The sequence below is a fragment of the Cyrtonyx montezumae genome, unplaced genomic scaffold, assembly GCF_038088225.1.
Source record: "Cyrtonyx montezumae isolate F1298 unplaced genomic scaffold, pur_monq_1.0 scaffold_21, whole genome shotgun sequence".
Lineage (NCBI taxonomy): Eukaryota > Metazoa > Chordata > Aves > Galliformes > Odontophoridae > Cyrtonyx > Cyrtonyx montezumae.
In genome coordinates this window covers 325,460-350,579 of record NW_027071948.1, presented here as the reverse complement: position 1 = coordinate 350,579, position 25,120 = coordinate 325,460, and the positions used below count along the sequence as shown (strand labels likewise).

Genomic DNA, 25,120 nt, shown 5'->3' with positions numbered 1-25,120 from the left:
CTCGATGCTGGGCTGCCTTCCCCTCCTGCACCGAGGCTCATTAGAATGTATTTAGGTGCACTTTCTTCTCACCAACCTGCACACGCAGCGTTAACTCCGTCCCTGCTGACACCAGACAGCCACAGGGACATGTCCTTGTCCACCCTGCTCTCTCCCCCAGGAGCAAAAACCGTTTTTGAGAAAGCTGCATATTCTCCTCTAACGCAGATGGTTCAAACCAGGACCTGCTCTTGCTGCCCTGTGACGGTAACAGTGTTCTCTTGAGGAAAGTCACCAAAAACGCAGTCCTGCTTACAGAGTTAATTAGCAGCCAACGTCAGTGTGGTAAGTCAGTGCAGTGTGGGCTGCTGCTGACTTTCTGAACTCAGATGTACTGGAGTGGAAAGTCCAGAGCTGCAGCTGTGATCTGAAGAGGCCTTTTATAAAGGGATCTTCTTTGGAAGGCAATCGTGCAGCAATTGTAAAATTAAATTTCAGGCAAACAGCATCCATTGTGTTTGAGATTAATTCTTCTGGAAATTCCATCTTCCATTACTCGGGGTATTGCTTTGGAAATTAACTCCTTTGTTTCTCAGAGGCAGAATGTGATCCTATAAACAGAAACAGTGCTGCGAGTTCAGATTTTGAAGTCACCAATATCAAATATTGGAGAGGCAATCTTTGAAAAAGCATGAGAATGCTCCTCCTGCAGCTGCAAGAATCTTACCATGCACCCAGCAGGGTAAGAAGGCCCAGTCTTTTTTTTTTTAATTATTATTAATACAGCACAGCACTTTTTAAGGACCACCTGCCCTGTTCTCCATCCCAGCCTTGCACCGGGGTTGGTTATTTCTTCTGTTTATACTTGATCCGCTGAATGTGCATAGCATTCAATTTCCTCTCTGCACCCTGCAGACTGTTATTCCTCACCAGCAAGGGGATGCATTCATTCTGCCCCCGATAACTGTGGATGGAGGATAAGCCCTTGCTGTTAGCATGACTCCAGCGAGGTGCACTGTGTGCTTTACTTGGAAATGCCCAGCCTTAGCTGCTCCTGGGACAGCTGGAATGTAGTGTTGCAGTGAGTGGGCTTCCTTAGAGGGAGAGGCAAAGAAGATGCGTCAGCATTTCAGTCTGAACTGTGCTGAAGGACTTTGCTGAGGTCGTGGAGGGGTTAGATGAGCATAAATGCCCAGTGCAGCTCAGATTTCACTTTTAATGGAGTGAGAAACATCTGCACTGGGAAATCTGTCAGTGCCAAGGAGAGGTGCAGAAACCAGGTCGGAGTAAGTGGTCCCCCGTTTCCCATACTTCAGCTCAGTGAATCCATGTAAATTTGCATTTTTGTCAGGATGCTGAAGATGTCTGTGAGCGCTGTTTCATAGCAGCAGTGGTCACAGAGTCTCAAACCCAGTTCCTGGAGCAGAAGGTTGGAATTCTGTAGTTGTGCCAGCGGACAGTGCTCACGGCTGTGCTGTCACATCCTTTCCCAGCTGTATGGGTATCAGTCATTCTGCAGCTGTGTGCTCCAGGAGAAACACAGTGTTGGACAGGAAGAGCTAGGAGCTGACAGCAGATCTCTGCAGGGCAGGCACACACACAGGGTTACCTTCCACTTTGCTGCTGCCACGCTAGGTATCCAGCCAGGGATGCAGGGCAGGAGCTCCTCCACTGCTCTGTGTGGGCACTCAGTGCTGGTGAGCTCGTGCTGGGAACCATGAGCCACTGCTGTGGGGGGTGAAGGTGGGCAGGTGTCTTCAGGCATAGATGGTGCAGCACAGTCCTGCAGGGAGCACTTCTGGGCCTGAGTGATGCCTGGACAGCACATCTCTGGCTGGTCTGGAGGAGAAAAAAAGGAAAAATCCAGCTCCCGAACAAGTCAGAATGACTGCAAGCAACAGGGGGAGAATGTTGATGCCTCTCTGATGGGAGTAATACAGCATATGGACAGTGTGAGGCTCCTGGCACCTGCAGGGGACAGACAACAACATTAATGCCTTTTACAATCTGTCAAAGCAATTGCTGGGCAAAGCTCTCAGTGAGGCCTGCCCTGCTGGGCTGTAGCTGGGTCAGCCCCACCAGCATCCCCCTCCCCCTGCAGCCATGCAGATGAGTAAGGACATATCCCTACAGGAACTGCATGCTCTTCATGTGCCACAGTCGAGCTGTGGGTGCACAGTGCAGGCTGTCCTGTCCCAGAGGCCCTCACATCCCTGCAGTTTCCTGCTCAGAGTTGCAGCATTACGTGTCCTTGTGGAGTCCTTTGTCCATCGCTGTTTTTGTAATGCTCCTCCAAGGCTGAGGAGTAAACGAGTTCAAAGAAGGAATTAAGTGACCCAATGCTTTGGAAGGGATTAGCAACGACCGATGCTGCCCCGGAGGGAGCAGGGAGCTCACTGGTACCAGCACAGCAGGCTTTGCTGAGTGGCTGGAGTCCCCTTGCCATCTGCACGCTGTCCTCAACGCTGCTGTGCTCCCGGCCTCGTTACCAGCTTCCCAGGGCTGTGGAGGAAGCAAACTCTTGGTGCTCATACTCTTCGTTTGTGCTGCCTTAGCCATTTTTTAAAAGAGAGATCTGCATTAGTCATATTCTACAGCACTGAGGTGTTTAATTCAGCACTTTTTCTGGGTAGTTTGAAGACATCGCCCCCTGCCCAAGCTCAGTCACTGCCCCCTCCCACAACAAGCTGGGAGAGAAAATGCCACCTCATTCCCTGCAGAGCTGTGCCAGAGGGATGCGGTGACACCAGCAAACAGCTGACAAAGGTGCTGCATTTAGGAAGGATGACTGCAGAGCTCTTCCCCTGCCCGACCTTCCCCCACAGGATCTCCTCACAAAGTCTTGAAGAGTGATTGTTGAGATGCCCTGATTAAAATTTAATGAGGCTCGATATTACTGAGGGCCCTTTGGTGTCAGTCCTGCATTCATCAACAAATAAATAAATCAGCTGGCAGTGTGGGGGTGAGCCCCATCTCCCCCAGCAGCCCAGGCTGACACCAGGTCCACCTCTGCAGGAGCTCGTACATGGGGAGCACAGCTCAGGCCAAGGTGGGGAGCTCAGAGGCTGTTAATTTTCCCCCTGGCATCAGCTGGAGCAGGGGTTCCCTTTTATTTGTTATTTGCATACTTTAGCCATTGGAATTGAATTTGTGCCCATTAAAAGTAAATTAGCGCTGCCTGGAATTTTAAGCAGGCTCTGGCAGAGCAGCCCATTAACTCTATCAGAGCAGTTTCTGCAGATCCTCTGTCTCTGAACCAGGTACACAGTCGATGCTGGAAACTACTTACTGCTGAAGGATATTTGCACATTCCTGAGGGTAATTGAGAGCTGACGTCAGAGGTGATGCATTACGGTTTCTGAAAGCTGTCACTGTGGCACAGAGCAAGATTTATCTTCATAAAAAGTGTGGTGTAAATTATAACCAAATTGCTTCACAGTTCCTTCATCTTCACACTGCGTTGTCCTCCATGTTCTCCCAGTTCCATGTGCAGTCACCACGCAGCAGCCGTGGGCTTTGCCCATCACCACCACTCTCCATGGGCTTCTGTGGCCACTTCCTCCCACACTGTGTCCCCATCCCAGCCACCAGAGGCCCACATTGAGTTGCTTGTTCCTCTCCTGGAAGAGATTCAGGACTCAGGTGGCCTTGCCAGCCTGGGCAGTACTCCTTACCCAGCATCTCTGTGAGTAGGTAGATGCTCCATATATGATTTGCTGTTAAAATCATTGCTTCTGTTCAAGAGTCTTTAATGAGAAGAGAGGAAGTACCTGAACAAAGCAGCACATCTTGATTATAAAGTGTAGAATTCAATTTAAAGCTCATTCTTTGCTGAAAAAGAAACCCTGCACGTTCAATCAGCCAAAGATAGAGCACAGTTTTTAAGACAAAGCTTGGCTGCCTGCTCCCAGTAGCAGCCAGGATCCCTGGATTCTATTGCAATATATATTGGATGTTCTTCATGATTACTGAAGAAGTGAATGGAGCATCACACTGGTGTTCTTCCAATGTTCCATCCTTCTCAGCTGTCCTTGCTTCAGCCATTTCCCAGGCATGCTTCCATCAGGTCCCTGCATTGGCTTAATTTTGCTTGGCTCTGTGTGTGGGTCCATACATCAGCAAAATAACCAGGCAACATCCTCATCTGAGCCCTGAGAAATGGGTCAGCAGCATATAGAGGCAGCTTTTTTTTTTTTATTCTTCTTCCAAATCAGGGCTTCTCTGTTTCTGGAGCATTCAAAGAAGTGTTGTGCAGAGCAGGAATGGGTCTGGTGCAGAGGTGCTGAAGCCAGAGGCTGAAAAGCAGTGCTGGGTCACAGAGTGCCCCAGGATGTGATATTGTAGGATGAGTACCTGGAAAGAATAGCACCCACGCAATATAATGAAGATAGACAGTATATTTTTGGAAAGCTTATCCAGATGGCATAAAGACAACCAGCAAATTAAAAAGGACTCACCAGTTACTGAAGGTTGAGGCTCCACTAGAACTTCACAAGAGAGGGATCTCCAACAGTGAACCTTCCCCACTGGTGGTCAGCCCTTAAATGGGGTCTGGGAGAGGTGGAGCCAGACTCCACCCCTTCTGCCACACAGGTACATTGCCTTCATCTGTGGCTGACTCAGTGCTCACCTCAGGTGATCCATCAGTGGTTCAGGCCGTGATTCGACAGTTCCCATACAGATGTAAAGTGGCCAACATGACTCCCATGTAATTGCTTTGAATCCAATTAATGCTGCCTGAGTAGATGTTAGGAATTATAAAGAAGGAATAAAGAGTCTGAGCTTGTCACTGAAACTATGATAATATTCCTTCAAAGGAGGCATATTTGCAAACATTATTAATTACCTGGGGAACAGTTCAGTGTTCAAACTGAATTAAGGGAGAACGCTTTTTTGTGATTTTGGATCTGATTGAGAGATTTCAGTACTCTCAAATATTGGAGCCTTTCTTTGTTATAGACCTGCCAGCAAAACGTGGAGTTTGTCTGCACCGAGTCCCCCACCCCCAGAACCAATTTACCAGGAAGGATATTATGCAGTAAAATACCTGGGGCCAAAAGAGCTTTCAGAAATGTTTAGCATAAGTTCCTCTAATCAGAAAAATACAGGAATGCTTAGCTAAAATCCAGCTGTCTTGATTCGGATGAATGTTTGGCGTTAGGATGAGTTAGAACCTTTTTGGCTTTGGTTATTCTTGGGGTTGCTTTGTGGGATCTGCTGCTGGGAGGTGTGCATCTGGCAGCCCCCACCACTACATGGCCCTCCTCAGCCATGGAGCTCATGGGGTCATTGCAGTTGGACTACATTGCAGTCGGTTGCATTGGACTTAAACGGGATGACCCTTCTAAATGCTATGATGCCATGAAATAGTGCAGTGTTTTCTGCTTGGGGTGGGCAGACACGTCCAGCTTTGCAGGGGCCTTCACACCTGAGTAGGTTTAGGGCTCTAATTGCTGTGATGCAGAGCCCAGCTGTAGGGCTGCTTTTATAAACCCTGACCTTGGTTGGTGCCCTTCTTTGAGGGGGAGGCTTGGCAGATGCAGTGTCCTTTGTTCTGGAGCGTGCACTCAGCATTTCTGTGTGAAGCTGAGGTGAAGGGCTTTTTCTTAAAGAAATGTGGTGGGTCTTTTTAACAGTAACATTAGTTCTTGTGCTAACTGCATTTGAAAGTACTCTAAGAAGGTGTTTGCCACTTTGCTCAGCTGTGAGCTGATGACGGGGCTGAAAAGGATTTGGGGGGACTCAGCTGAAAATAACACCGTCCTTTGGCTGTTGAGCTGCTGCTGTCACCAGAAGATAAGTTTTATTTTACTTTCTAAGGTGGTAAAAAAGGCAGCGAGTTGGGCAGAGTTGCTCGCTGTGTGTGAGGAGCCCGCAGTAATGTTCCTGAATTGCTAAGCAACTGTGGCCCATTTGCTCGCATGGAGCAAATTGAAACATTGATTTATCTATTTGTTTTGCAACGAGCGCTAGGGCTTCATTACTGCCTTCCCTTGGGGTATACTCCCACATGCTCAGACTGGAAATTAACTCTTCTTACCAAAAAAGTGTGTGTGGTTTTCTTCTTCATTGTGAGGAAAAATCCAGAGGTTTAATGTCATGCTTGCTGCCTGTGTTTGCACGTGGCTGTGGGCCACTTCAGGAGGAAAACGTGCAGCCTGTGTACCTTGGGCTGCTAAGTGGTGGTATTGCAGGTCTGATCCAGGATGTCATTTGAGCTTCATGTGCCATCTATAGGTCTGTGATGTATGTTGCTTGTAACTGTACCACAGCCAATTACTGGGAGATTCACCATTCGCTGCAGGCAGAAGGGTGAATTCAGCAGCAATACAGACAGAAGTTTTAAACGCTGCTCAAAGTCAAGTGAGAAGGTGAAGTGACATCCCGAAAGCTAGCAAACAGCAGGTGACCAGGGGAATGCAGGCATTAAAGGACAGCAGGAATCTGCACAGGAAGAGATGGATCTCATGGACAGATGTACATGTACAAATTTTGTACCACAGAGGTAAAATGCAGTGGTCTTACTCTTGCAAAACTGTACAAATGCTTGGCTGCAGCAGCCCTGGTGAATGAAGCTGTTGCTTCCCAGCACTGTGCTTGAATCATAGCAAATCTGTAGCCCAATAGATTTTGTTTGCACTTAGCTGTGGGTTGTGGCAGCTGTGGGATCCTCTTCTCGTAGGAACTGGAGCTGGGGCTCTCTCGCAGCTGCTCCAAATGCCATCTTACTGCCCAAAGGTATTTTTAATTGTCATCTGGACTGGGATCTTAGCTCCAGAAATACTTACAGCAAAATCGCCTCAGGACTTTTTTCTTTTCCCTTAGAAACATAATAGCTGAACTTTCCTGCATCTGTGCTGTTCTGCCCATTTCTCACAGTACAGCTCCCCAGGCTCACAATGCAAAATAAAACTTCTGCTCTGTGTTTGAGAGCCTGTACCATGCACAAGCTGCAGTCCCACAGGCAGCTCGCCTTGGGCTGGGCTTTTTGTGCCTTTCAGGTAGCATTGCTCTCTAGAATTTCTCCTTTAGGCTTAAAGGAAATGCAAATAGACAGGAAATCTGAATAATCTGGGAAGAGGATGCATCATCAGGTTTGAGGATTCTGGCCTAATAAATTAGGTAATAGAGGCAGTAGATTTGATTGTCTAGAGCTTCCACAGTGTCAACAAACAAAAAAATATTTGATCGTTAAGCCAAAACTATGTACATGATTATTTTTCTTTAAAATTCTTGTAAGTGCTGCTCATCCTGAGGTTTCCTTTTGGACTAGCTGTGCAATCAAGCTTCTGGGCTGTGCTTCAGATAGCCATTCCTCACATGCAAGATGCATTATTAACGTGCACTTAAGCAAAACCCAGCAAATGGCTCCCCTTCTCAAAGCTGGATGTCTCTGCTTACATCAAAAACAGCCAGCCACTAAAATGAAGTAAAATATGGGGTTATTTAAGGCTCAGTTAACTGTCTCCTGTTCACTGTACCTCAATGTAAAAATGATATTGGAAAGCCAAGGCATCACATTTCTTGGTTCATCTGGAAATTTTAAGAGATCAGTGTGTGGTTCTGTGAAGCAGGTGTGATGTGATCTGATGTGATTTTATCCAGTGACTAATTGATGTCTGGTACCTCACTTGAATGAGTCCCAGAGGGTGGGACATTGCAGAATGGGACTGGGGCATCCCATGTGTGGGGCTCTCAGCTGAGGCGTCCAGCAGCACTTGGAGTGAGTCACGGGTCATCATTTTTCCGTATTCAATCAAGACATATAGACAGTTATTACTCAGGTTTATTTATGTAAAAACAGAGCTGTTCTCATAGCTTTACCGACAGTCATATTGTCACAAAAGCACATTTTGGCAATAACATTACAGTCTTAGAAAGACCCCCCATGTTCAGTTGGTGGTCCTGAGAACACTCCTTGTGCTGCAAACAAGGCTTCAGCGACGTCTGAGCACAGCTTTGTACTCCATAGGAAAGGCGAGCATCACTTTAAGGAAACATGAGTTATTCCATAACGGAAATTAATAACCCATATTCTATTTGATGTTATGTCCTGGTAGTACATGAGTATTACACATGCTGCGTATCCCAGGGCAGCTCTTATGAGTTGATAAATGGTGACATACTTCTGTTTGCTTTCCTTTCCCATGAGGATGTTTCAGTGCTGGTGGAGATGCTTTAATCCCTTTGTGCTTTGGTCACAGCATCCAGGATCCCATCTGCCCCCAAGGCGCTTCTCAGCACGCAGTGAAACGCACCTCCCTGCACAGTGTGTACAGCTGACAGTTGTCATGTGCTCTCACTCTTCTGGAAAAAAAAAACAACACAAAAACATGAGCAGAAAGCTGGGCTGGCTTTCCATCGTGTTTTCTGTTACCCATGAATTCCAGCTGTGAAGCCAGGGCAAGGAATGTACATTGATGTCGAATTCTTTCTAAATCACAATCAAGCTTAAATTCTTCTTATTCTTCACTGTAAACCTGTTCCACAGTGGGTTAGTGGATCAGAGCAGATTTGTTCTGTTTTATTTATAGGTTATTTCCTTTAGGTTCTTGCTGCTTGGCTGGATGCTGCTAAAGAGGACTCCATGTTCCAGCCGTCTTTCTTTGCTGTAACTTTTAAACTATTTTTGTCCATAGGAATCCCATCTCCCTAGTTCCCTTCTCTGCTAAAATCAGCACACTGGTACTGCTGAAATATTTTCAGGGTGTGCAATGCCAAGATCTAACTATGATGAAGAATGCCAAGCTGTTCTGTTAGCATGTGAGCCCAGCAGCGCTGCAGCCCCGGCTCTGCCCGTGCAGAATGGGCAGCCACCCAACACAGACACCATCCTGCTCTTCTCCCAGGGCCAGCATACTTCAGAGGACATCCTGCAACAAAAAGGCTGTTTTCATCTGCCAGGAGGATGGCCTGAGTACTGCTACAGAGCACTGCTCCCTTTTGAGCCAGGTAGCAGACCTCCTGAAACAGAAGCAAAAAAGCAGTTGGAGTGCTCCTCCCCCACACCATCCCTCCAAAGCAGAAAGGGTGCAAGACTCCCCCAGCACTGACAAAAATCATGCTTTCCCTGGGATAAGTATTCCTTTGAAATATTCCAGCAAGCTGGCTGCCACTTGTACTCTTCCCTTTTAAGCCAAAGTGATGCTGCCTCATGTGCTGTGCTGCGTGTGTGTTGGGATGGTTTGTGGTGGTGCCTCCTGTCGGGTGTCTCAATGCAGTTTGGGATCATTTGCAGCTCTGAGGTGTGGGTTCAGGCTGCCTGTTCTGCTGAGCAGCAGCTGGAGGATAAAGACTTCCAGATCTGATGGCTTTTGGTTATCAGACAGCAAGGTAATAGCTAACACTCAATGCAAAGCCTAAATCTGGCCTATGAAAATAAATGAGTTCTTTCTAAAGTGCTTCAGTGCTGAGACGCATCTAAATCAGATTGTTTGGCATGGGGTGGTTCTCTGCCACTGGGCTAGGAGCTGCTCTTAAGCATTAACTCTGTGCGATGCCTGAGCTGAATACCCTTCAGAGCTATTTAAGATGTTCTCTTTTCCATTTTGGTGCTATCTTTCTAAATTGTACATTAAACTTAGCAGGGTGAGTAATGCATCACAGCTTCTCCATGTCAGGCTTAATGTTACTTACTCAGCTGCAGCTTCATGTTTACAGGAGGAAGCAAATGCAATCCCTCCTCCTCCATTTAACCACAGGCTGTGTGCTGGGGGAGCAACCCTGGGTCCCCCCAGGCTGTCGAGGCACTCTGTGCTCCAACACGTGCTCAGCTCTGTCTCTTCACCAGGAGCTCATTTGCCATAGAGGAAGCAGTATAACTTAGGGTATGAGAGTGGAGTACTGCCTCTGATGAAGGCAACCTTGCTTCATGAGACCAAGGCATATCATGCTCTGATGGCTGTGAAAGGGTTTTCAAGGTGAAAGATACCTAGAAAATGGTGTTTCCCATCAAAACCATCTTTCTTTTCTGTGGAGTTTGGGTGCTTTGATTTTACTGTGCGAGTAAATCAGCCAAACCATCCAGAGAACTTCAGATGCCTCCCAGAAGGCAGCACGCAGGCAGAAGCTCACAGTGATTTATCAGCATTGGCTTGTAGGTAACGAGGGCCAGTCAGATAGCTGCTGTGCTTTGAGGTGCTCCAGGAAAAACAGGTAATTTGCTCCTCTTCCTTGCCACTAGGTCCAAAGACTGATAGTGTTTGGTTAAGTGCAGGTTTAAAATTGAAACCCAAGCAATTTTATTTCAGTGGCTTTTCAGCATGTTGTGCAGCAAGAGATAGCTATAAAGAAATGCATCTGTTTCACATGCTGTGTGTAGTGCTGAGGCACTTTTTGGTGAAATTACTAGGTTTTGTTGTAATTCTGTTCTTGCGTCTCCCCTCAGACAAACAGTGCTGTGTCTTGATGATGTAGTGCTGATGATGAGGCTCTTTCTAGAGCTGCTGTACTTCTGAAACACTGATGTTATGAAGGGAGGACAAAAAAAAATTGTTTTTCTCTCACCATCTCTTTTGTTATGTTGCTTTTTGCATTTTCTTTAACTTGCTCCCAGGAACTGCTGAGAGTATTCATCATTGCTGCCACCGCCTTTAGCTCCATCAGTCTTATTTGGACTCCCCCACTTGATCTCCCTGGCTCTTTGGCCAATCCAGGCACTTAATATGCAGATGGTCTGCACTACTGGTGCTGTTTCCAGCTGTCCTTCTACAGTGTTCCACTTTGTTTGCTTTTGATGTACATATAAATAACTTGATGCATTTGGCAAGTTGCAGCTGTGCTCCTGAGCCCTTCCTCAACTGTTTTTTCTCTGCCTTCGTTGTAGGCATCAGTAAGCAGGTGTGACAGTTGGTGTTGCTCTTTTAATGCATGCAGTCACTCACATGTCTTCAGCACCTGAGCATTTATTCTGAGCAGCAGTCAGCTTTTTTCTTTTCTGCTTATGTTTATATTTCTGTAGCAAAATGCTGCATGTTTTCAGCAAAATTAATCAGTGTAATTATATGTGATTTCCAGTGTCAGGTTCAGCTGAAGCATTCATTGAGGGCGGTGATTAGCCCTACCAGGATGGAGAACTTACCTGTGCCTGGAACTTTGAAATACACTGTTTAAGCTCTATTCATAAATCGAATATTTCCTCCAAACTGCCACTTCCAACCAATTTGAACAGAAAATGGAATAGAAACTAATTGGCAGCACACCTTGTTTGTTATAGATTGCCTCTTTGCTGTTGTTGGCAGAAGCTGCCATTATTCAGATGGCAGGAGGGGGCTGAGCAGACATAGGTATTTAGTAATGAGACCTCTGAACTTTTACTTGGCTTCAGCAAATCATTTGAGCCGTGCAGCTTTTCAGAGCATTTTAAGGACATTTAGCTCCAAGCAATTAATACAATTTTAGCTCTTTAGAAAGCAGTTATATAGAAACAAAGTTCTTGCCTTGTGTGTGGGGGGAGGGGAAAGTTCAGATCAATTAAAACAATTTACTTTGTTGCTAATGACTTCAGACTGTTGTAATTTATAGGTAAATAAGGGACTTCAAAAGCTCGTTCATTCATTGTGCAGAGGAAATGTTAACAAGCTCTTGGATGGATTAAGTCTGCAGTTTGGTAGCAGACTGCACAACATTTAGAGTAGGCTTGCCACACAGATCTAAGGATTCCAACTTTCAGTGAGTAATTAAAGCTTCTGATCAGGTTTTCAGCATTCAGAGAAATGCAGATAATGAGAGCACTCACCTGTAGAATTAAACAGGTAAAAAATCCAAGCAGGGTGTCCCTGCTGGCTTTAAGGTCTTACTTATCCTACAGACAGGTCTGATGCAGCTTCAGTTTGCCTGCGTGGTAAAAGAGGCTGTCACATGCCAGGGACAGCTAAATCTGTCAAGCTCCACACCGTTTTCCTTTATTAGTTTTATTGGTTTTATTGCCTGCCTTGTGCTCTGAGGGATGATGGTTGTTCAGTGACAAGAACCTGGAAAATCATTCAAGCTGACAATGCTTTCTAGATTTCATTTTTCCTGTGTCTCTATCTTTAAAAGAAAAAAAAAGAACAAATTGAGAACTTATCTTCAAATTCTTGGAGCTGCTTTTGTTACCACCCAGATCTCACGAAATTACAATATATGCTCACCTGCAATCCGAGTAACCCTGGTTGTGGTGGTAAATCTGTCATGCAAGAAGCTGTACTTTGCTTTTCAGTGAGCAGAGCTGAGATAGTGCCTCCAAGATAAGTCCTCCCCACTTGTCTAGCCCAAGGAATGCTGGTGGGTGTGTGGAGCAGAGCCTGCACTGCGCACACCATGCAGGTCACCCCTCTGGTGCCTCCAACGTGTCTAGCACGTGTTCTAGCTCTTCCAATGAGAGAAATACTCAGAGGACTAAAACTTCCATATCCTCATAGTTCTTGACCCTCCTCGTGGCCCAGGTGGCACAGCTCCCTGAGGAGCTGAGTGTTTGGCTGCTGGCAGTGTTTGCTGAGAGCTGCATTCCTGCAGGCAGTGTCTGCCTCACACCCCTGGGAGCTCAGCACCTGCACTGTGATCAGCACGGGACCCAAACCATTGCTGGATGCTGTTGGTGGTGAATTTGGCAGCTGCTTTGTCCAAAGGTTTCCCTGGGACTTAGGGAACCTCGCATACCACGAAGCTTCAGCACACGGCTCATGCAGCAGCGTTCAGCTTAGTGTGCAGGCTTGGTTTTGAGTAACTTCGTAGTTAATCAAGTACTCAGCAAGCATAGTTGTCAGTGGACTGTGCTGCGTGGGGGTGAGGAGCTGCATGGCTGTGCTGGCAATCCACAGTATGCCTCTGTAGCCTCGGATGCTACACTCAGATAATCCTTCATGTTTACTCTCTTCTATGGAATAGAGAAACAAGATCCAATCGGGGTACGACAGATCTTCCTAAAGGAAACCCCAAAGACCAAGAGCTGTACGATTAAAAAGGACTCAAAGTCCTTGAAAAGGTATGATAAGGAGATAACTGTTCTCATCAACAGGTCAGAGCTGCATAACAAAGCTTTGATGAGGTTCATGTTTCCTTTTAAGATTTCAGGGCATCCACTTGGGAGTCTCAGAAATCCGTGCAGGAAGCCTGGAGAGCTAGATTCAGTAACAGCCAGCAGCAGGAGCTCTTAGATGCTAATCTCTGTTTGTTAATCTCCTCAGTCTGGGGAAATGCAGGACTTCTGAGTGATACTGAAGAAGAAAGGTGTCTAATAGTCTTTCTCTTGCAATTCAGAAGAAATTCAAGTCTGATACTTCTTTGTCTAGGATTCATTGTTTCCAGTCTAAATGCTGTATCAGTTCCCTGCCGGTTGCTGTGAGTCCTTTTAGGACATTGTGCCGAACAGGTCGGCACCAGCAGATGGAAGGGCTCCCCCTCTGAGGAAGGAGACAGTGCATCTTTGGTGCTGCAGGTTGGCACATCCCTGCTGCCTGTCCTGGTCTTGCTGTCTGGCACGTCTCCAATCTGGGTAGAGCATCGCTGGCCTTCCTGTGCATCTTTGATTTGAACCTTTTTTTTTACCTGGGCCTTCAATGCAAAGTAAAGGTGGACTCCAAAATGGAAAATATGTACCACAAAGGAGAACTTTGGACTCCTTGACACTGGGGGTTACTTTCGCCTAGAAAAATGATAAAGGCACAACAGAACCTTCATTGAGTAACTGTTATATAGCAGTGTCAGAAGGGTTATGCCATAGGAACAAAAATATTGCAGGACTATCAAAGCAAACATTATGAAAGTGTTCTGGATGTTACTGATGCACTTCTCCTGGGAATTGTATTACCAGTCACTGATATCAAAGGTAACAAATTTAAAGAATCTATAAATGACAGAGCCCTCAGAGCCTGACCACAGTGTAAAGTAAAAAGGACTCATCGGCTGTTATGTACCAGGGAGACAACGTGGAGCATTTGATGGAATTTATCTGCCATTGCTCCGGGTGGGCAGCGAGGTGATGCATCCTCTTCTGGTAGCCATGCATGAACAGACTTGTGTGGGGCTGGGAGTCCATGGCACCCTCTGAAATGCTGAGCTGCTTCCCTTTTTCCTTCTGACACCCATCCAAACCCTTGGGCAAATCCTTCGCGCTACCTTTGCTTCTGTGTGTTGAGACTGATGAGCTGCGGCTGCAGAGTGTACAATTTTGGAGGGGTGATTGGCTTCCAAATGCTTTTGAGATGCTTGCATACATGTGAAATAACTTTGAGCTCAACAGTGCTTTAGGATCAGTGCTGGGGGACAGCGTGTCCCTGGAGGGAAGGCTTTGCTGTGAGCTCTGGGTGCTTCTGGGCTTTTCTTTTTCAGTCTTTTGAAATGTCAGCTTCCTATTTCTTGGTCAGCCTACAACATTGCCATTTAAAATATATATCTTCAGATACATGTTGAGTTGCTCTTAATTCATAGAAATGCATTAATATTTAAAAGTTAATAGGCTTATTTAGGCAAGTGAGACCATCAGAGGAGAAAATTGCACCATCTGCATTCAAAACAGAGTTGGAAGCTGCACGTTCTGCTGTTAAGAACTGTGAAAGCGTTTGGTGAATGTCAGAAGAGCTTTGAACTCAAATTTATTTCAGAGCAACTATTATTGCATCTCTAGCTTGGGTGAGCTGGGAAAGGGGAGGAGCCACTGGAGGCATGCTTCAGTGCTGGTATTTCTGGAGGATGGAAGTGTTTTGAGTTTAGCTCTGTCTAAGCCTGTTTGAAATGTGGCAACTGAATTTGCATCAGAGATTGCTTTAAGAACAGAGGGAGGAGGAGTAGAATCTGTGCTTCTGGATGATGAAAATAAAGCAGGGTCCTTAGAAACGTCAGCAAGGGGGATCTCTGTCTCACACGTGTTCTTCCTTTGATAGGGGAAATCCAGTCTGAATACAGGAGTAAATCTTCTGCAGGGTGAGAGTGCAGAAAGAAGCTGGTGCTGCTCAGTCATGCTTGCTCTCTGTGCATCTGTTCTATGCGCTGTACTGATGTGGTGCGTTCTGCAGCTCCTCCTGCAATGGTGGAGCAGAACTGAGCTGTGTGCCCTGGTTCTCGGGGGCAGGATGTGTGCTGGGAAGTGCTGCTGTGGTCACACGGGAGTGTGGGGAAGCCCTGCAAGTTGGTTTTCCATTGGAGAGCCTGCAGTGCCCTAACTGCAGCCACAGCCTGGGTTAAAGGTGGTTTTTGTGGCGTGTCTTAGGTTGGAGGGACCTTAAAGATCATGGCAGAATTCTCTTTTTCCCACCAGCTCTTGTGGAGCCATCTTCTGTTGTACTTTGCTGTAGTGTAGGAGATGTTCTTCTGAAATGGCCCAGATGACTCTGAAATCACTTACTGCTGGGAACTTTGGGGGCCATGGGATTACAGCGCTCCATTTTCCTACATTCAAAGTGCATATTAAATAAATGTGATCCCCAGGAGAATTCAGAGGCAGCTCTTTGTATATAAAATACTTTAAAATATCTCACATTTGATGATGTGTTAGTAAGCGTTTGGGAAAACCTGTGTTTTTCTAATGCAGCCCCTGCCCTGCAGTGGCTCTGTGCCCCCCAGTCATTCTTCTGAGACATAAATTGCAGAACAGTGCAATTACTTTTCTGATTACACTTTATCTTCCCTTACCAAGGTATTAAAGAGGAACTGGGGAGCATAATATAAAACATACAGCCCTATGAAATCTTGATTCCCTTAAAACATTTGCAGGAAAGCTCACATTTACCTGTGTGTACAAAATCATTTTTTAGACTTCCCAAGCCCTTTGCAGTTCCTTGCCTTGTGTGTGGTACGTGGATCAGCCCATTGCCAGTTTCTCACTCAGAAATAGGTTGATTTAAAAAGAGTATCTCAGGAGGTTTTAACGTGAGGGACTGGTGGAAGTGCTGGGGTGGGAGTTCTGCACAGTTCTGTTGGAATCTTTTTGGTTTTGCTGTTGCAATGAAACATTAATGTATTATAATGCATCAACCTCCAGGTTGTCGTCCATAGCAAGGCTTCAGCTGGAAATTAGTTGAAGGGGAAGACAGTGCTGGTGTTAAGACCAATAGTCGTGTCTAAAGCAGGGGTGAAATTGAATTGGCTGCCTCTCAAAGCTGCAGAAACCTTTTGCTTTGTGTCTCCTGGGTGATAATCTGTTAGGTGGTAATCCAGGCTGCCCCATGGTGCTGGATGTGCATCGTCTTCCCTGCAAGCTGAGAATGCTTGGTGTGATTTGAGGAATACAGAGCAAACTTCATGAACCAGAAAAGAAAACCCCTTCTTATGATTTCAGCAATGAAATGAATGGGAAGTTATAATTCCATGAATGTTCTCTTTTAGTTTCTGCTGTAATCAGTGGTTGTGTTGCAGAGAAGCCAGCCCTCCTGAAGGGGGTTTGGCCCCCTTTTGTTTTTCTAGCAAGATGTACAGTTGCAAAACATTCCCTCACAGCTCAGGAGTATTTTTCCAGGTGAAGTATTTTCAGTTGTGGTCATTGGTGGTTTGGAAGGCCCTGCTATTGAGGTTTAGCTTTGAGCAGTTGGGACCTGGCCTTTCTTCATCCTGGCATTTTCAGCACTTCAAGGACTGGACCATGCTGTTCTGTGTTGCCTGTCTGCTACTCTCTGGGAGCTAGAAAAGCTTTTCTTGTTTCAGCTTTTCTGCTAACACCAAAAACACAGTCATGAGAAGGGCTGGTGGAACAAACAATAGCTGATTTACTTGGTTAATTTAAATGGCACGTAGTGGGTGGCTGCCTCTCTGCTGGGAGGTCTACAGCACCATTACGTGCTATTATTACTTTCTGGGTAATATATACATTTTCACTATAACATATTTTTTTCTCCTTCATTTTTCATGAGAACTGGCACTAGATTAATGGTTAAGCCATAGAAGAAAGGTAACGCCACGCCAGTCTGATTTATTGACCACTTAGTGCTGATGAAGCTGCAAACTAGAGTCAGACAGATGTTACAGCAGCATTTTTCTTTTTCCAAACTAACAGCTTTTTGTGTTTTTAACCATTTCTTGCACCAACTTCCGCCTCTCCTACAATGTCAGGAGTACTGAGACAAGTCCCTCCACAACCTGCTCTGTAAAATGGCACTTGTGAAACATGCCAACCTTGAAGCTGAGTTTTAGAGGTAGACACAATGAACAAACCTGTTGACTTTGTGTTTATTTTATATGCTTTTGACATCTCCTTACATAAAGTCAAGTGCCAACCCACTGCTGTGGCCCACGAAGTTCTGCTGCAGCAGGCTGGGAAGCCTTCCCATCCTGAACTGACGACAAAAACTCCCCCTCACCCGAAATAACACCGGGAGCACACGTGTACCACTGCACTGCCCAGCAGCACTGTGTCCTTGCTCTCCTCTTCAAAGCTTCCCTGAGAGCAAAGAGATGTCTTTCTATGAAATCTCTGAAGCGTATTACTTTTTATTACTTCATCATCTAAATCACTAATTAAGTTAAATTAGCTGATGGAGACTATTTGGGTGTATAGGTAATCATTTTTATTATCTGGATCTTTCCTGAATTACACATGAGGACAGCCATGTATTGAGGCTTCCCACACTGCTCTGGGCTTTCCTTGGCCAGGTATCTGCTCACTGCTCTCCGTCTCTGTGGGTTTCATAAGTGAGAGCTCCCATCAGCACACCCTCTGCAAGCAAATGATGGATCGCGTTCCCAGTGCTGCTCAGAATGGGGCTCTAACATAATTAATGAAACATTAGAGTTTTAATTACACCATTATCCTATTTATTTTTATAAATAATTCCAAAGCAGTCATTTAAGTTTGTGAACTTAGGAGTAAATGACTTAAGGGAAAGAAATCAGCTTCTCAATCTTGTTATTATCTATTGTACGCTATCCCAGGGATGCTGTTGGGGAGCTGGCTGAGTTGTGTCTGTTGCTGCTGTTAGGATGATTCATTTCCTCACTGTGTAACACTGCTGAGCTCCTGCTTGAAACGCCCGTGTCAGTGGGACAGCGCTGCAGTGCATCAGAGCAGCACTGTGTTTCCTTTCTTTCCCTCAGCTCCTGTGAGGTGCATTGGGAGGGAGAGCAGAGCCCTAAACAGCCGTGCAGGAGCAACTGCCTTGCAGTTGTTCCAGAATTTGTTTGCAGCAGTTCTGCAAAGGACACAGTCTCCTCTAATCCCAGCACTTGCAGCTTGCTGTTCTCGTGACAAACCTGCAAATTCTCCGAAAGATAAGGAGTTACAGGCTTGTCTGGAAGGGACCCTGGGGGCACTCTGCCATACTGTGGCCCCTTTGGCTAACCTCTTCCCTCCGTCTTTCTGCAGCTGTAACTGAGAAGTGCAGCTGTTACTGATGCTCTCAGGTGAGAGCTTCATTTACTTCCATATATACGAAATAATCTGGTGTGGATTTGAACTTTTGCTATATCTTTTGCAAGAGCAGCTCTGGTCTCAAGGGAGCCTGGTACATCATGGAGTCTAACCACGATGCTCTCTTGTCCTCATTTTAATTAGGAAAGTAAATCCAGAGAGCATCGAGTCTGGTAGAGGTCCAACTACGTAACCTGTGCTCTCTGCTCTCCCTGTAGAACCCAGACATTGTGTTGGTGCACTACCTGAACGTTCCTGCCATCGAGGACTGTGGGAAGCCCTGCGGCCCTATCCTGTGCTCAGTAAATACAGACAAGAAAGAATGGGCAAAATGGACAAAAGAGGAGCTCATTGGACAGCTCAAACCCATGTGTGAGTATCTGGGCTTTTCTTCCCTTTGGATGATTAATTTAGAGTACAGTGCCCGTCCCTGCCGCTGACCTCTCTGAAGGAGTCATTTGTCACCATCAAACTCAACTTGTATCTGTGTGCACTTTCTTCCTGGTGAATCTTATCCATGTATCAGTTGTCAGCTCATTCCACATTAAGTTGTTTTTTCTGAGAACTTATTTACATACTAGGAGAACTGTCTAGAGTGTCCCAAAAAGGATTATGGTAAGTTCCCCTCAGCACACTCCATGCTATGGAAGAAGTATACCTGTGGTCTTACATTTTTCACATGCCATTTCTAGGTTTCTACTTGCTCACAATCCAGTCCACTGTCTGCCCAACAAAACTGGAGTCAGGTGGCTTGGTGGTGCAGAACTTCAGTGCAGTCACCTGCAGGATAAGTTTGTGTCATAATCTTCTGTCCAGCTCCTCTGTACAACATGGTTTGAAACTCAAGCTTGTTCTTGGAAGTTTTAAAGCTTAGGAATTTCTTCTAATCCCATCTGAAAAAGCAGTGGATAAGGGTGTATTTCAGGACACGTATCATTTACTACTGTTCTACACTCTATAGTATAAAAAGAGGGCTGATAAGGTGTGTAGGGTGACTGGGAAATTTCTCCTCGACACGAACAACTCTGTGACCTCATGCATCCATCTTGAAGCGTAATGTTTTCTAAAACATCAGTGATACGGTATGGGTATAGTTTCCCTTGAAAATTCATCTGAAAAAGCACATGGAGTTGGGCAATGAAAGATAGACTGGGCATAAAGGGGGGTCTCTAATCAAGAGAACATTAATTGCAGGAGCCACAGTGCCAAATCTTGGTGCTTACGTCTGAAGCAACAGTACCATGTCTGCTTCCCTCACTCACCCCTTCCCCAGCTGATGCTGCTTTTGTGCTCACTACTGTAAGTGCCACTCGCCTCACCAACTGATTCTGCTTTCTGTTATCTTGCTTCTGCACCTCGAGCAACTAACTTCCTTGTTCAAACAACAACCCCATTTCTTTTTTGGTCCCCTATTTATTTTTCATGCAAAGTTGGAGAGAAGAAAGCAAGCAGAAAAAAAACACAACACATTTGCTAAACAGAGTATTGCCCTGGGACCAATAAACCTTAGACAGAAATCCAGGATGTTGAAAGGACAGCTGGGGCTGAACAAGAGCCTTAACATTAAACAGGAGGGGAAGCAGCCACTGGTTTGGGGGAGGGGAATTATAAAAAAAAGAGGCTTGCAGTGCATCAAGAAAATGACATGAAAACTACAGCAAAGTAGCTGTAAATTTAATAACACTTGGCTTTTTTATGTCTCAGGAGGGAAGAGTGAAATTCTGTACAATTATTCAGAGTATGTATGCAAGTACACGTCTCTGTTTATGGATACGTATCCAGGGAAAGCACATCCTTAGAAATGCAGCTACTATAAAAGCATTATATTCTGATCAGACTCAGAGAAGACACAGATAACCATGTTCAGGGAACACAGAGGGATGCTGCTTGCCAAGAAGCCATCAGATTTCTTTCCACTTTGGGGTGTGCCATGAAATTATGGAGCCAACTGTCTTAGTTCCATCACATTTTCACGTGGATCACATTCTTTCAGTGACATCAGTTTGATTGCCTGATATGTCCAGATTTCTTTGCCTTAAAGCACATCTGTCAATGACTTGTGAGCATCACACCTTCCCTACGTGCCTCCTGTTGTGGCTTGGTTTTGTTCCCGTGGACTTTGAAGTTGTGTGAGTTTTCTTAAGAATTTCACATTCAAGACAGGTTAGTGATGGAGTAGCCAGGCTGTGCTCAAAGGGCTGAGGCTGAGTGCTGTATCTGTGAGGAGATTTTTCACATCTGTGGGAACTTTGTCAGAGACACCCATACATCATCTCAGTGCCTGATAGGAACAGTGGGCCTCAACGTGATCCTGTTCTCCTGCTTTCTTCGCTGGGGGAATGGAGGTTCCACATGGTAGCAGTTGAACTGTAAGACCTTTGGGCATTTCTTGTCTTGTGGGTGCCCCCATGGGTTGCTCTGCGTGCATCAATAAAGCAGCAGGAGACTCGTGGAGGTGACTGCATCCCTGTTGCAAATGGGAGAGCACTGAGCACTCAGAGCCCAGTGTGGAGTTTCAGTATAGCGGCACAAACGTGATTTGAAGAAGTGAGTTGTTGGGTTTTTGTTGCATTTTTTTTTCCCTAGGCTGACTTAAATTTATGTTCAATATCAGTAGTGGTTTAGGATCCTTTATACTTAAAAGTTAATGGTGAAAATCATCCTCGATAGCACAATTTCCCATCCGTTTGGCAGAGCTCCAAAGTGACCCCCAATGGAAGCTGAAGCCTCCCGTGACCCATTTACCAACAACTGCTTCTCCTTGAGGGCACCCAGATAGGTTTTGCCAACAGAGCTAAAGATCCGCGTGGAAAATTACATTCGCAGAATCCTTAAACGCGAAGCGGATGGGAGACCCCACGCGCGCGTCCCCGCGGGCCGTGGGCGCCGTTCGTTGTCGCCTGCTGCCCCCTGGCGGCCGACGCGAGCACTGCAGCCTTGAACTTGGGCGGCGTGCCGAGATTTCCTCGCGCGTGTCACTGTGAACACGGGAGGAGGGACGTCCTACCCGTCCTCTCTAAGGGTAACTGAACCGCGCGAGAATCTCGTGGGTGGCAGCCCGGCCCGCGGCCCCACGGCAGTGGGGGTGGAGCTAGGTGACCTCTAAGGTGCCCTCCAACCTCAGCCATTCTGTGCCATTTCCCATTAGCTGGTAATACTCCCCAGCAGCTGTTTAAGGAGAGGTTTCTTTTTGGAAGAAAGACTTTAAAAAACGGTAAAGATTGAACCTTCTGTACACAGACATGCAAATTCAGTAAGCAGCGTTAAGAACTGCTAAATGTGAGAGTTCACCTGCATTCCCAGGCTCAGGAAATCTGGCTGTGCAGGCAGTGATGGGAGAAGCAGAGGGCTGGGAAATCAAAACTGAATTGTATGTAGGTGTCTGGATAGGTTCAGGAAGATCACAAGCTTTGGCTTCTGCTTGATCCTTGCAATAGACCCGTGATGGATCTTTGTTACACTGGAAGGACCTGAAAATAATAGGCAAGGTGCTGTAGGTATGCAGCCATAAAACTGTCTGTGGCTTCTTAGCTTCCAGCTTGCAGCTTGATTCAGGTCTGGCAAGAACCATCGTGAATACACAAACTGTGAGATACGATCACTTATCAGACTGCTCTCTTTAATACTCTGCTCATCTCTGCATTTAGTCATAGTGGGAAGCAAGCTCTGACATACTGCTGTGAAATAGGACTTCTGTGCACAGCAACGTGTGTCTGAGCTTGCTTCTGCAGCCAATAATTTTGGAAGTAACTGGAGATAGCGTGGCACGAAGTGTCTCAGTAGCAATTACAGTTCAGTGACTGTATCCAGCACAAAAAATACTCCGAAGACTTCAGTGCTGCTTCATCTCAGCTCCACAGTTTTGGTTGTTTTACTTTTTTTTTTTTTTTTTGCAAAACTGCAGTTTTAACAGGAACTGCATTTCTTGTTAAGCTGAACATCACGTGTGGCAGAATAATGTATTGAGAATAATAAAATGAATGTGAGTGGAGGAGCTGAAGCAGGAAGCATGAATAAACCAAACCTTACGTGACAACAGGTACGGAGCGTTGCGAGGAAATGCAAAATGTGAACGTACTATAAAGCAAAATCTGTTGGGTGCAATAACAATAAATGTGGTTGTCAAGCAAGTGTAGAGGGACTCATTACTAAACCAAGTGCAACACTTTAAATAGTGATGGAGGAGAAATACTAGTAAACCTTATTTACAGCGTTTCTGCAAGTTTCTCAGCCAATGAAAATACAAACTGTAATACAGAGCTGCAGTGAGATGAGATGCTGCTAGGCAGTGTTCTGGGGGGTGAGGAGGCAGTGTAGGAACAGGTGATTCAAAGAAGCAGATCCAGGACCCCTTCCCACCGGCTGCTTATGGCTTACCAAAGAGAATAGGATGCTCACATGCCATCTTCACTCTCTGACAGCATTGTCAAAGTGTTGTGGGCGTGCCCTCGTTTGCTTCTGGCTTCCTTGCATGAAGCAACTTGTTGATGGACGGCCTGCAGGTCTTCCTGGCTGTGTGGTGAGGATCAGTTCCGTGTGCTGCTGCTGGCACTTCATGCTCAGTTTGAGGACTTCACTGTGCAGGGATCTGCAAATGGAGAGGTGAAGTCAGTGGGATTCTTACCTTTGACCTGGTGTTCTCTGGTTAAGGATTTTAGATTTTAGGAGTCTGCTTTTCAAGAGTACGACAAAGACACTGAAAAAAGCTTTTCAAGCCTGAAGTGCCAGGGAAGGGGACACCACAGGAATAGTGCTGCCACCAGCCAGCTCATGGCAAAGTCCTCTTGTGAACCCTACTACACAAACAGGATGCGCACAGAGTGTGCACGTAGAATTGCTTAGAGAAAAATAAAAGAAGGTTCCAAAGTGTTCCTTACAATGAATGTTTTACTTCAGTGAAACACAAACACTCTGATGTTTTTTTCAGGTTTTTAATGCAGTGGGTAAGCCTATGGATAGGAAACCAGGAGAAGAGTCAACCAGTAACCATTACTGTTACTCTACGTAGGTTTCATCAGCTCTGAGTAAAGTCAGCAGGAAAGACTTTCTGCTGTTCTTTTGGGATGATTTTTGATGTTTTCTGGTGTGTTTTGAAGTTCCTGATGAGTTTTACTGTTCTCTTCACAGTTCATGGCATTAAGTGGACGTGCAGCAATGGAAACAGCAGTTCAGGGTTCTCAGTGGAACAGCTCGTGCAGCAGATCCTCGATAGCCACCAGACCAAACCGCAGCCTCGGACACACAACTGTCTCTGCACTGGTACCTTGGGTGAGTACCACAGGAAGGCATAACGTGCTTGCAGTTTAACCCAGGCTTGGAATACTGTTTGCAGCACTGAAATGCTGAGTGCTGAATTGTGGAGTATTGAGACCCAATGAGTTCAGAGGAAATAGAAGGCTTAACGCATCTGGAATTTGTGTTTTAAAAACAAACAAACAGTGAGTACTTTGTACTGTGCCCTCTGTATGTGATCTGCTTAGAAAGGTGTGCTCTCTTCTACGTGCTCCAGAATTTGCTCTTCTTCCTGGGTGTTAGAGCTTTGCACAGCGAGTAGGAAGCAGAATGATTCATTTTTCCATCTCATCTGCTTTATAGCCACCCCTTCCTACTACTTTGGTCAAGCAGAATATATCATATATTAATTAGTCTTCAGAGAAATTTCTAAAGGGAAGCTGTCTGTGCTTCAAAGGGTTTATTTTTTTCTGCTTTTTTGGGCAGTTGTGTTACACAATCGAGATTTTAAGTAAGAATGATGACCTCTGAAATACCTGGGTTTGGATTAAAATTCAAGCCTGAAGGCTCAGCATTTGATCCAGGCTTGCAGATCTGAACACGAATCCTTTTATGCTTCCCTTTGATGTTTTGTCTTGTGCTAAGTCTGCCTCATGGTTTTTAACATAACAGTCTCACTTTGTTTTGCAGGCTGGCACGTTGACACACACATTCCCAGTTCCTTGCAGTCATAGGCAAAGACTGCAGTGTGAAAGCTTCTCTTGTTCCTGTTCCTCTCTGTACCTAAGAGAATAGAGAGATTTAATACTGCATTTAGTCTCAGAAGCGCTGTCCTGAACTACTTTAAGTGACCTGATTCAAATCTTGAGTGCATAAAAGAGAAGTTCCCCTTCAAGGGCATGGAACAAAAGCTTTGGCAAATTACAGTGCCTATGCAGACACTTTGTGTTGCCCAGAAGATGGCATTCATAATTGTAGCCATTAGCTACGAGGAGGAGGTTTCTTTTCCCCATTAGTCATTATACAGTACAATAATTGTTGTCCTTACTGCATTCTAGTGACAATGAATCAATTAAAGAACCACATCAGGGGCTGGGCTGTTCTTTAAACAACAAGTGGCATTCTTGCACTGGAGTTTGTGGTTAGGATACCTATTCAGAGAGAACAGTTTACTTCAGACTGCTTGATTTCCAATCTCCTGGAAATTAAGGTGATGTTCATCTTCAGTTGTCAAAGCATCTGACATCGGCCATTGGGAAGAGCAGAGCATCTGTGTCACCTGGCTGGAGATCTTGTCCATGGTGCAAATGGAGCAGGGCCTGCAAGGCAGAAACCCTTTGCCGTAGCTGACAGCAGTGGTCCTTGCTTTGCAGACTTTGCCTGTGTTGAATATCTCTGAAACTTGGCACAGATGCTGATTCCTTTCCTCTTTATTTGTTATCAGGGCAGGAGGAAGTAAGGTGTGGGAATGTGCTGTGTGTGCATGTGTTCATGTTTTGAGGGTTGTCATTGTGCACAGTGGATCGATGGGTTAGATGGAGAGGAAGCTATACGTGGGCACGAGCAAGAAATGACTTTTATTTCCACAGTGCC

General features: G+C 45.7%; 1 protein-coding gene across 10 annotated transcripts in view; it reads left to right on the top strand.

The window, feature by feature from the left end:
• Positions 1 to 25,120, top strand: part of CAMTA1 (calmodulin binding transcription activator 1) — a 190,784-nt gene that overhangs the window by 134,175 nt on the left and 31,489 nt on the right. For all 10 annotated transcript variants that reach the window (XM_065737853.1, XM_065737854.1, XM_065737855.1 and 7 more), the window contains 2 exons: positions 18,514 to 18,667; positions 23,423 to 23,563. In XM_065737853.1, coding sequence (XP_065593925.1) covers positions 18,514 to 18,667; positions 23,423 to 23,563 — 295 coding nt within the window. The remainder of the gene's footprint in view (positions 1 to 18,513; positions 18,668 to 23,422; positions 23,564 to 25,120) is intronic.